Source organism: Leptonotus elevatus, chromosome 2 (assembly GCF_054856555.1).
Source record: "Leptonotus elevatus isolate MCC_2025b chromosome 2, RoL_Lele_1.0, whole genome shotgun sequence".
NCBI classification, from domain to species: Eukaryota; Metazoa; Chordata; class Actinopteri; order Syngnathiformes; family Syngnathidae; genus Leptonotus; species Leptonotus elevatus.
The window spans coordinates 33,667,769-33,680,536 of record NC_141240.1 but is presented as its reverse complement, the minus strand read 5'-3'; the positions used below and the strand labels follow the sequence as shown (position 1 = coordinate 33,680,536).

General features: G+C 39.9%; 1 protein-coding gene across 2 annotated transcripts; it reads right to left on the bottom strand.

Annotated features, from left to right (window-relative positions):
- Positions 1–2,100: 2,100 nt before the first annotated feature.
- LOC147179716 (voltage-gated purine nucleotide uniporter SLC17A9-like) lies at positions 2,101–11,352 on the bottom strand. Of its 2 annotated transcripts, none has more exons than XM_086069054.1 (12): positions 11,092–11,352; positions 10,282–10,479; positions 9,711–9,850; positions 8,642–8,741; positions 8,443–8,567; positions 7,108–7,207; positions 5,651–5,747; positions 5,440–5,562; positions 5,246–5,361; positions 3,741–3,796; positions 3,501–3,530; positions 2,101–2,938 (listed from the first exon to the last, which is right to left on the bottom strand). In XM_086069054.1, the coding sequence occupies exons 1-12, from the start codon at positions 11,211–11,213 to the stop codon at positions 2,769–2,771; spliced, it is 1,377 nt and encodes a 458-aa protein (XP_085925180.1). In that variant the 5' UTR covers positions 11,214–11,352; the 3' UTR covers positions 2,101–2,768. The 2 variants fall into 2 exon arrangements, with proteins under 2 accessions (XP_085925180.1, XP_085925181.1); XM_086069055.1 differs by lacking the exon at positions 11,092–11,352 and adding an exon at positions 10,799–10,890.
- Positions 11,353–12,768: the final 1,416 nt, after the last annotated feature.

The window sequence follows — 12,768 nt, the reverse complement described above, 5'->3', positions numbered from 1 at the left end:
CGTGCTCGTGTGCAATCAAGGTCCACCGTGAACACAAGGAGCGGCATCTTTTACAAGCACGTCGGTACGAACGAGGGCCGTTTTGGGGTTCAAATCCTTCCTGCGGTCTCCAGGCTCCTCTGACTTCTATTTGCACAAAGCGGCGAGCTGGCAGGCAGGACGAGTCTGGCGGCCTCCTCGCAAATTGGGGCTCCATTGTCTGGAATGCAGCAAATTAAATGACCCACCCGCCCGCATCCACCCCGACTGCATGGCGCGAAATGTCCTGCGGGTGGATCGGACGTGCGTAACCCACCCTGGCCGGACGTCCTTGCGCCTTCTGCGGCTGCGTTGCGTTGCTGACCGCGGTGCTGAAACAGTAGTGGACTTGCAAGATGTGGCGGAAAGAATATAGACGCCAATAATAACAGAGTAAACTTGGAGCTCTCACACGTACGGCAACCTCGACGCCATGTTGGATGTGGCAAACTGTGGCAAATCAATTTTTTTATTGTAGTTGTAGTTTGCGGGGGCGCATCCACAACCAAATTTCAAATGAGCCAGTTTTCAATAGCCTTCCATAAAATAAATAAATAAATAATCACAAACCTTGCATTTTGTTGTTTTTATTTTTGTGTTTTTTTTTTATTTGTGTTTGCAATTTTGTTTTTGTTTCATTTTTAGTGTTTGTATTTCTTTTTTGTTTTATTTTTTTGTGTTTGTATTTCTTTTTTGTTTGTTTTTGTTGTGTTCGTGATTTTGTGTTTTATTTGTTTTTTGTTGTTTCATTTTTTTGTGTTTGTATTTTTGATTTCTATTTGTGATTACGCTTCTTTTTTTCTTTTTCTTTTTGTCATGTTCGCGATTTTGTTTTTGTTTCATTTTTAGTGTTTTGGATTTGTGATGACGTTTTTGTTTTTTGTTTCCTTTTTTGAGTTTGTGATTTATTTCTTTTCTTTTCTGTTATGTTTCATTTGTGTTTTTTTATTTGGTTTGCAGATGTTTATACGTTTTCGTTTTTTTGCACTTCAGAGCCACCGTGTGTGTGGACCAATGTCCAATGTGTGAGAGGCTTTCCCGCGCACATAGCTTATATACAAGAAAGGCTTATCTGACTTACCTGACACGCGGGGAAGCGAACCCACGCCAAACTCGTCGTAGGCAAGAGACGGTACCACTCCCCCACGTGTTCGCTCTGCCAATCGCGATTTGTTGTGTGCAAGCATGCATGTTCAGCGAGCATGTGTCCTCTTTTTTTTTTTTTCTTGTTTCAGAGCTTAACGAGCCACTTACAAGTTAATTGTTTGATTGACAGCACCCTCCAAAAGAGAGTGGTCTGCTCGCGCAGGGAGGTGAGGGAGATGGAACATACTAAATGCAAAGGGGCGTCCAGGCTAAACTACTCCATACAGTAGTGTATTGTTTCCTTTTTTTTCTTTCTTTTTTGCGTGCTTAACTTTTTGTGCTCGTGTTTTTTTTAATTTGTGTTCGCCATTACTTTTTTTTGTTTCATATTTTGTGGTTTTTGATTTGTGTTTATGATTATTGTTTTTTTGTTTTATATTTTGTTTGTTTTTATTTGCGTTTGCGATTACATTTTAGTTTTTTGTTTTGCTTTTTTGTGTTTGTGTTTTTTTTTTAATTTATGTTTGCGATTACTTTTGTTTTGGGGATATTTTGTAAATTTGCTGTCGTGTTTTGTTTTTGTGGGGTTTTTTTTGGTTTGTGTTTTTTGATTTGCAGTCGTGTTCACTTTTTTTTTGCGTTTTGCACTTCAAGGCCACCGTAGTTGGGACTTTAAAGTAGGGTTTTAAATTAAGATAAGGGTTTCAATGTAGGGTTTAAAACTAGGGCTAGGGTAAAATTAAGGTTTTTATACTAGAGTTAGGGTTTCAAATGAGGGTTTTTGAACAAGATGTCGTTAGGGTTTCAAATTAATTATATGAAGAGCCAGCTTATGTTATGCTAATTGAGCATCTCTGTAAAATACACACAAAATGCAGACTTGCAACTTTTTCCGACATTTGTTGGGCACACCACAAGTGCATCTTCGCCAAAGTATACAAAACAACGAGAAACACGTTTTGAAAGCAAAATACTGCCAATATATGCAAGGACAAATACAAACAACTCAACTTTATTGAGCATTTAAAAAAACAAGAATTGCTGTATACAGTGCTGCACTTAAAGCAAAAATCAAGACATAAAAAACAGACAGTTAAAACAATAAATTAATAACTGCACATACGGATAGTAAACGCCACAAAACACTAAATCAATGTCAAATCTCATGTTGAGCCAAAAGCCGAAGAATAAAAATGTGTTCCATTGTTCTATTTCAAAGACTGTTGACGGAAAGTGCTCGATCCCGTTGCTTCTTCCAGCTGCGTCTGGTCCGCTGACTTTAGGCAGGATGAAAAAAAGTCCAATTTAAAATCTAAGTTTGAGACGGTTGGCAAGTGGGCATTAAGTCAACAGGGTGGGTTGTACAAGGGCCACTGGGACCAAAGACCATAACTTCAGTTTTCTGTTCATTGAAATTAAAACAAATTCAGTACCGTCCAGGCCTCGACTTTCTCCACACAGGACAAATGTGGCTTTAACAAGGAAGCCAGTGAAAGGAAATACCACGTTTTCTTAAGATGGAACCCAGCAGCAGAAAATACACTGAAAACAGCATGGGGCCTAGAATTGAACCCTGTGGAACACCATACCATATGACAATAGGGCAGAGTGGTACTCAGAGCAACCGAGGCAAAAAAAAGTACACATCACACACACACACAATTTCAAACCAAAGTAAAGGATTGTGACTCTTTCAGGTCGACACGTCGGGCATCTCCAAAGTAGAGGAAGGCGGAGAGGCCAACACAGTGGACGAAGGCGATGAGCGAGAACACCGACGCCCACGATTGGGTCACCTCGATCATGTAACCCGACAGCGACACCATCAGCACACCTGGGAAGCACACGTGACACAATTTCAAATTACATTTGGAAATGACATTTCGCACAACTGTACAGAGATACGACGTTTCTTTCGTCATATCTCAAAATTGTCTGAAATCCATTTAAGACCTTCAAAATAAGTTTGTGTTCATGTTTTATAAATAAGGAAAATTAGCACTCTATAATATTGTACTTAAAAAAAACGGAGGAAGAATTAAACACTTGCGTCACTTAATGCTGCAATTCTATTCACTGTGCTGTCCTTCCCGTGTGCCCACCTTGGCCACCGGGAGGCAGTATAACTGTCAGCCAGACACAAATAAGGAAAAACAGACTTTCTATTACTAAAGTGACTCAGTAAGAAGCTTGAAATTTGGCTTTTAACGCAGCTTAATTTTTTGCTTGTGTATTGTCTTATTTATTGTTATTTTTTTAAATGATTTAATTGATTTCACTGCTCAAACCTCGTTATCGTTTTGATTCTAAATGATGTTACGTTAAATTGTCTTATTTCTGCACAGCGCTTAGTTGCGGCTGTGGTTACGAAAAGAAACCACGTTGAGGATACACACCTGAGAAAGCGCCGAGCATATTCATGAAACCTAAAGCATAAAAACAAACAACGAATTATTCAAATAACGTCACACACGTTCTTCCTCAAAGTACTTTGTTTCCAAATACATGTTTGCAGCCATTCTTTTGAAATTGGTCATGTTTATTACAAAATTATTTTGCTGACCCCCAAGTTGCGAATCGTGGACCCAGTTTGAGAAAGGCCGCCTTAATGAACCCACGTGACCCCTTCTACTCACCATAGAGGGCTCCGGCCCGTGAAGGGGTGAGATCCTGCACATTCATTGATGAACCGCTGCAGCGCATGAAAATCATCAGTGGAACGCAGTAAGATTCAGCACACAGAACATACAACAAAAGTCTACACACCCCTGTTTGACTGCCAGATTTTTGTGATGTAAAAAAATGAGATCAAGTTAGATGATTGATTTGACCATTAACTCATTCACTGACATAGATTCATTTGAACTATTTCTATTAGTTTAACGTTTTTTTCTACTTTTGTTAACAAGAGTAAGAAATCCTAGAATTTATTGTACATTTAGAACAGATATTAAATTATTTTATTTATTTTATTTTATTTCAAAATTATTAAATTACAATGAAAAAATTTAATCATCTGACCCCGCTTCTAATTTTGTATTATTTTTTCTTTAAAAAAAAAGATTTTTTAAAAATTCTAAAAAAATTAGTAATTAATCACCTGACTTCACTAGTTAACTCACGATTAATCACAAATTTTATATCTGTTTGAAATATACAATAATTATTTTTTCAAGGTTTTCATACTCTTGTTAGTAAAAGTTTTAAAAAAAATAACATTAAACTAATAGAAATAGTTCAAATGATTTTTTTTACGTCTATAGCCGTCAATGGCGGTGAATGAGTTAAATTGGACAACTCGATTGATTGATTTTTTTGGGGGGAGTGTGAACGTTTAAATAAAGCAAATGAAATAACATTGTAGCACAAGTGTGCACACTCTCTTCTAAGTGGAATGCGGCTGTATTCAGAATTAGCCAATCATATTCAAATTTGTGTAACATTACCTGTTATCAGTTCAAGTGTCTTTGAAAAAGGCAGGTTTTTTTTCCATTTGTGTAGTTGTAGCACCCTCAGGTGGTCAGTTCATTAGTGCCGTTTAATTTTAGCTAGGAATGTTTTGGCCACTGCAGCTGTTGTCACTCCCATAAATCCGTCATACTAGCAAATATTGTTTTTATTGTTCAACATCTCTGTCAAAAAACATGACTTTTCGGACATTTCAGCCGAACACAGCATTGTAAACGACGCAGAACATGAAAGTTTGCGCCGCTGAGCCAATAGGAGGACATGACAATGACGTGACATGAGGTCAAGCGAATTTCTGCCACTGCTGTTATGTACAAAAACACAATATTGTGCTTTTTTCCCCCTCAAATATCAGCTTTTTTTTAAAAGTATTTTTATTTTTATTTTTTTTTTCTGCAATATTGTGAGGTTTTTTTTATATCAATATCGTGATAACTATTGTATTATAAAATATAATAATCTGTATGGAATAACAAATGAGTACCAATTTGAGGCGACATACAAATCAAGACCAAAACAAAAAATATTTGTACACATACTCTAAAAAAAACTAAAAATAATATGATTATAATTGCTTCTTTTTTTTTTTAACATAATAAAAAAAATTCGCACAACAAGCAAGCTTTCCAACAATATTCATATTTTCAGAGCTTCCTTTCGCTTTTGCACATACCAGCTTGCGAATGACAGCGCAACCATCGTGGCAGAAATGCAGAGGGCGGCGACGGGAAAGGACACCTTGACGGACAGCGGCAGGACAAAAGCGCTGGACACGCCCATGGCCATGAACTACGGAGGAGCCAGACGTGATGTTAAAACCTGACAAAGTGCAGATTATCATCAATAACGAGACACGCATGAGCTCACCTGCATGGACTTCCTCACAATGGCCACCCTGTACCCTTGGCTGATGAGCCAATCGGAGAGATATCCTCCACAAAGAGCTGCCGGAATGGCCGCCGCCCACGGGAACACGTTGTACACCCACGTCTGAAAGCAAAGGTGGCCCGCGTGCCTTGGGGGCTCATTGGCGCAAACACGGTCGATGACCTCTGACCTGACAGGAGGCGACGAGTACCGTGGCGTGCGGATATTCTTCACTGAAGAATGTTGGCATCCACGAGAGCAGCGTGTAGGAGGTGCCGCATGTGCACAGGTGAGCCAAGATCATGGCCCTGCGACACAAGCAACAAGACAAGAGTTGATATTAAGACTGCAAACCAACGTGGACAACCTCCCCCAGGGTTTTTCCCCACAAGTGGCTTCATCTTAAACTTCTTAAAGAACGCAAGTGTGTCCAAGGAGTCGCCGTGTCCACTGAGCTGGACAACGTGTGTTTGAACTTTCAACTGAATGATTTGTTTTCAACAAATAAGAAGATTCAGGGATTTGTTCCTAAATACGTTTGAAGATAGTTGTGAAAAACATGGGACTGAGAATTACGTAGATTTTATAGGATGAGATTTTAAGATATAGATTTAAAAGTGGATTCCAGCATTTATTCCAGTTAACTCTTTTTACCGCCAAAAACGTCAATTGACGTCAAGGACACGCCCACTGTATACCGCCAATAACGTCAACTGACGTCGACTACATGTTTTATTCTCAATGGGCAGTGCAACGTCTTGTGCAGCGCTGCTTTGTCAATGGGGTGGGAAAATCCAAAAACACCCACTAACTATGGCCAGCAGATGGCAGCATTGTATCTCTTTTCAATGGGCTCCCGGGTAGTATCAAATGACATGAAAACATGGCGGATCTTAGGAAATATAACTTTTCAAGGATGACGTGAATGCGTTTGTCACATTAAGTCAAATTCACAGAGCGTCACTAAAAAAAAGTGTCTTTTCGCAAAAAGCTTGTTTTCTCCTTATTTTTTCAATTTTCACTTGATGTCACTCAAATGACCTATTATATGACTAAAGAATAAAATAAGGTGGAAACATACTTTTTTGCCCTAATGAAGCTTTCATATGGTATCCACCATGTTTATGTAGTCATAGCGCACAATATTCAGTTTGCCTTGAAAAATTAGTGAAAATGCTCAAAATCGGCTCTCACTGTAGGGGTTGTTTCTCTGGATAACGTTTGGCAGGAAAAGAGTTGCTATGCAGTTAGCTAGCTAGCTAGCGAGGTCTACAACTGCACTGCAAACAAACATCAGATAGTTCAATGGCGTGACTGCTTTAGAGCGCCTCGTTGTCCAGCATTGGTTCTCAACTTTTGTCACCCTGGGACCCCTATTTTTCTCATGTTGGTTTGTCACGACACAATGTTACAGAATTTAGGATTTATTTTAATTTAATTTTAATTTTATTTTTTTAAACATACACATGGAAAACATGCAAACTCCACACAGGAAGGCCAGAGCCCAGATTCAAACCCACAACCACTGCACTGTGGGGGGAAAAAAAGTCTGTCCATTACATGTATTACTTTGTATTTTTGACATCATGTATATTGGGTGATTTCAAGACAAAATGTACAGCAAGAGTATTGCGATGTGTAATTGTGTAATGATGAACGCATTCGTACCAGACGCACGGCTTTCTCAAGAGGCTCAGCAGATTAGAACATGAAAAACTCTTTGATTGGGAGTCATTTCTTCTTTCTTTATGCTTTGCATGAACTTTGCCTGAAAGCATCACATGTCAAACATTTGAATAACACTTGTCACTTTGGGTGAACAAAACTATTTAAAAGGGGTTTGAGCAAACATGGATATTTAAGTATCAGTTTAGTTTAGCATGAAGCACAGACAAAAACAACAGCAGTGAGTGTTTAATTTTTTGAGGTAATTCATTCATTCAGAAATGATTGGACGATGACATTCTTTTGGTGATTTTGCCTTTCTGCATCACCACAATAGATTTGAAAGGAAACAAACAGTGTGATTATTATTTTTCAAATTATTATTATGAAATTGATCATATATTTTATTGTATCAATTATAATTAATTGAAAAGGGGAGTTTGCTTTTTTTTAGGTTGATTTCTGTTTTATGGAGTCCCGCCCCTTCCCCCTGTTTTTCAGAAGAAAAAAACCCTATATATATATATATATATATATTAGGGGTGTGAATTGCCTAGTACCTGGCGATTCGATTCGTATCACGATTCATAGGTCACGATTCAATTCGATTAATCCCGATACAAATCTATAAATTGATTATTGTCATTTTTTAACTCAAATTTAGAAAATACTAATCAGTAAACTTTAAGATTTGTATGAAAATGTATTTATCTGAAAATTCAGGTTGCAGTCTGTTTCATGTTTGAACAGCACTGAAATCAAATATTAAGGCTTAATGTTCCATTAATATAACATTCTTCCAAGCTTAATGTGTAAATCCTAATCCTGAGTAAAACGTTTTGTTGAATATTCCCATTAAAAAATGTACGTTTAAAAATCGATTCAGTCGCATATTGAATCAATTCGAGAATTGCGCACTGTAATATCTGAAAAACAGAAAAAGAGTCGATATATATATATATCGACTCTTTTTCTTTAAAAAAATCTTCCAAAAAAACACACCAAAGAAGTATAAGGATAAGAAATCCATAGAACATGAAAAATTATTGTGAAAAACAGTAACTGAAAAATATATTTGAAAACACAAAGCCCAAACACAATCACTCCGAAAAGGGCGTTCAATTGGTCAATAAAGACATCTACAGAATGGGTTGAAAATCATTTTGCAGACTTTTGTGATTTATTTGAATAGACTAAAAAGTAAAAAACCCTGAACCCCAAAAAAAAGATCTACAAACCGCAAACTCCACCTTTAAACACTTTCACATAAATATGGCACGAACCATTCGGGAAGCTGCAAATTCAAGAAAAAAAGCGAGAGCTAGAAAGACGCTGCACCTTTTAGAAAGCACTGCCACACAACGAGCGCCCACACAGCAGAGAGAAACCCGCTCGCGTAGAAGACACCTTCCCAACCGGACCGGTCCAGCATGACGGAGCCCAGCAAGCCTGCCAGCAGGATTCTGCGAGCACAAACAACACGTCTCGTATATACGAGTTGCATGTGCGCGTGTGTGCGTGCACGTGTGCCGCATACCCAAGAGAGCTACCGCTTTGATTGATGCTGTATAAAAAACTCTTCTCCCCTTCTGGTGCACGCTGGGCGATCAAACTGGCCAAAGATGGGAAGAAAACACCTAGAAAACAGCAACGGAGATTCAAAGGACATTTGGATAATATGCACGTTGGTGGAGGCTCTGTGCAAACAATTTTGTGGGTTACACTAAAGTGGACACAAACCAGAGTCAAGTTTGTCAAGTTGTTTTCAGATTTTTTTTTAGATCTCATATTGAGGTTCGGGCGTTCCTGTCAGTTTGCCGGAGTGCTCTGGATTCATCCCACGTTCTAAAAACATGCATCATCTTTGTTTGAGGGAAAACGGATGCATTAGACGGATGTCCCACATGGTTCTGTGCTAAGTCCCTTTAAAATTGCCCCCCCCCCCCCCCCCGCAGATCAACAAACATTTTCAGCACAAGATCCAAATTAGGAAAAAGAAAGCTTACACCCTATATTGCCATAACGTCAACATATATGCTAACTCAGTTGATATCAAAAGTCTACACACCCCTGTTAGAGTGCCAAGTTTTTGTGATATAAAATGAGACTAATATATAATGATTTCAAAACATTTTCCACCATTAATGTGACCTGTAGCTTCTACAATTTAACTCAATTAAAAATATATTATATATATAGAATCGTCAATAAAGAAGTCTAGAAAGTGCTTGCATGTTTGATGGTGTATCAAAAAGCTTGGAAAATGTGACTTTGGGCAATGAACAATCATTTGTTGATGTTCCGACAATGCAAATTGCATTCACCATTTAAAGGCCTGCTTTAATCCTGGTCATCGAGAGCCGGAGTCCTGCAGGCTTGAGATGTTTCCGTCCTCCAACACACCTGATTCATATAATCAGCTCATCAGCACGCTCTGCACAAGTCTGATAATGATCCCGATCTTAGGAATCAGGTGTGATCGAGAACGGAAACCTCTCAAACCTGCAGGAGGACTCCGGCCCTCGAGGTCCAGGATTGGGGAAGCCTGATTTAAAGCATCGAGCACCAAACAGGATTTGCTACAAGGTCTTGTTCATCCAGGTCACCTTGCAGTATTCCCATGAGGACTCTGGCCATTGTCATGAGTGTCAGGGTGTGAGAGCCAAGGTGGGCCAGAGCGGGAGTGGCGGCGGTGACCACCGCCCATGAGATGGCTGACAAGAACAGGACTCGTTCTCCTCCAATTCTACAAGAACAGCATCAAAATAAAGCAAAAACTCTCATTCATTGAATCCAAAGATATTTTCTCAATTGTTCACTATTTGCCAAACAGTTGCTTTGTTGTGAAGTGAGATGAGGTCACTGCCACCAAGTTTGCACTCTTAAGTTAAAAAAAAGCCAAATGACAGCTCATATTTCAGAAAACGTGTATGTCAGGTTACTTGTATCTCAAGGCACCAAGAAAAACAAATCTGACCTCCTTGCATGTGTGCTTTTATAGTTCTCCCATGCTCGGGAGAGTTTTATAGGTCAGGCAAGGTGACCTCACCAAACTTTTCGCACCTTTGAAGCACATAGCTATGGTTACGTTTTAGTGGCTAAATCGCAAACAATATCCTCGTTAACATTACGAGAGGTTCCCTAGATCCTAAAAGTGAGCCAAGTAGAAAGACTTGCTTGTCACTGGCGTGACCTCCCAGGATCTGCGTGCACGAGTATCCCCAGAAGAATCCGCCCAGGGCCAGGCCGGTGTCGATCTTGTTCCAGTGGAACTCGGCCGCCATCTCCACCGCGCACACGGGCATGGCCATGCGGGCGCAGTACACCAGGCACGCCCCCACAAACAACACTGGCATCCATTTGCGGGCCTCGGCTCTGTTGGCGGCAAATAAACACATTTTTGGACTGTCAGAAAATCTCACATGAGAGGAGAGCGCGCCCTCTGTTGGCTAAAGGCAATACTCATGGATGCAAGTTCACCAGGAACTCCTAAAGCGCCTGTAAATCTGTGTTTTTTCGACACATAACCTTGTGGCGTCAGTGTTAATGTTTCTGTAGTAAACTAGTTAGCACATTAGCTAAATTAGCTTGACATGATGCGCAGCATAAAGTAATTTCAAACATGGTGGTTTTAACGCCACAAGTAACATACATAACCACATATAACCTTGTGGCAAGTAACCTTGTGGCTTACAGGCGCTTTAGGAGTTCCTGGTGAACTTGCATCCACGAGTATTGCCTTTAGCCAACAAAGGGCGCGCTCTTCTCTCTCCTCTCCTGAAAAGCTGGAAGGCGTTCTCGCGCTCAACGCCGAGCCCCCAACCACAACCCCGCCCCCCGCGTTAAAACACTGCCAATAAGTTGAAACTGAAAATCTGTGACACCAGGGGAAAAAAGAGAGTGTAAACAAAATCTGCATCTTTGGCTGGCTCTATAGTCGAGTGGAAAACTTGTCATGCAAATGAAGCTAATTGAAGCACGTCTCACCTGGTCCACAGATTGTTGTCTTGCGGCTCCTCTGAGGCCTTGTTGGCAGCGCAGACGTCGCAATCCAAGAGAGAAGCGGTAAAGTCGTTCCGAGCGTTTCCAGATGTGTGTTTGTTTGCCATTCAGGGGAAAAGTGGCGCCTCCGATCCGTCGTTGTTACCCGATCGCATGCAGACGAGCTAGACGAGTAAAACGTGTTAGAACAAAAAACAACGAAAAGCACCTCTGTGGTATTTTGAAGAGTGACATCACAGGGTGTGTGTGTGTGTGTGTGCGCGCGCGCGCGCGTGTGCGTGCGTGTGTGTGTGTGTGAATGAAGTGCTTGAGTCAATTCTCCATGGCCACACTTTCATTGCCTTCCTCTTTAAAGAGTTACTTGGAATTATAATTACACATCTGCTGAGTTTGAAATATGACATGTTTGGGACATTTGTATGTAGCCTGGCACACCCACACCCACTTTATTGAAAGGCGTCCATAGACAGCGATTCGGCTCCGGCCAAAAACAGGCCGGCCAATCAAATTCGTCTGTTTGCGTGACGTCTCTTCGTGAGCAACTTCACTCTTCAAGTTTTTCCCGCAACAACGACACAAGTCATTCAATACTGTCTCTCTTCGACTGGATGTTAGATTTTTACTCCGTCTCCACAGAAGAAAAAAAAAGGGGAAAAAATACTTCAACGATTTCTTTTCTGACGTCACTCCGCTCTTCGCTGATTGGTTCATTTCACTGTCTGTTAGCTCAGGTTTGCCCCGCCTCAGAAAAGCGACTAATCGGTTTACCACACTTAGGGTCTAGATACACCAATCCGACGTCGGGAGTCGGACAGCGTTGGGCCGAAGGCATGCACCGTCTGATCAGTATATAAATTACTGTCGTGAAGTCGGATTGGGTTGGAATACGTCTGGGGGTGGGGGGTTCCAGTTCCAGCATAATCGACATGTTGAATCGGCGTCGGGGGCATTTGATCACTGTGATTGGCTGTTAGCAAGCGAATCAGCGCACGGGACAAGAAGAACAAGAGACAGCGCGGATAAACAATACCAAACTCAACATGATGGTTTTTCAGGACAGCACACGTGAATATTAAAATCTCCTGTTTTTCTGACAATTTTTTGGGGGAGCTTTGTTTTTTTCCATAGTTTTCTAATCTTGTGTTTTTCTGAATATAATTTTTTTTTTCTCAGAAAAACAGAAGTAAAAATTACTCTGAAAAACAGAGAAAACAAATATTCAGGAAAAAAGGGGGGAAGGAGTAGAAGGGGATTATTATTATTTTTAAAATACTAATTAATATATGTTTCTGTTTTTTTGAATATTTTTCTCCACTCTTTTTCTGAATGTTTTTTTCAGTTTTTCTGAGTAATTTTTTCCTACTGTTTTTCGGATATTTTTTATGACAGAAAAAAATGCAGTAAAACAGAAGAAAAATCAGAAAAACTGAAAAATATATACACAAAAAAAGAACAAAGCCCTCCAAAAATTAAGTCACAAAAACAGGAGTCTTTTTTTTCCTTCAGTGAATGCAATACGCTACTGTATATGACAGTTAAAAAAAACCCAAATTCAACCGTTTACTGTAATCTACAGGTAATCACGACCATAAGGTTCGGTATTTACCGTAACAATGTAAAGAGAGAGTTCAGTTGTACTTAAAGTATATAACAATGTACTCA

Bases quoted from the DNA above. Each gene is read 5' to 3' on its own strand.
- LOC147179716 (XM_086069054.1), bottom strand. From the start codon at position 11,213: ATGGCAAACAAACACACATCTGGAAACGCTCGGAACGACTTTACCGCT. The intron at 8,568-8,641 runs GTATGCGGCACA...TTGTGCTCGCAG, and splicing joins CAAAGCGGTAGCTCTCTTGG to AATCCTGCTGGCAGGCTTGC. The intron at 5,362-5,439 runs GTGAGCTCATGC...GCTCCTCCGTAG, and splicing joins TTGTGAGGAAGTCCATGCAG to TTCATGGCCATGGGCGTGTC.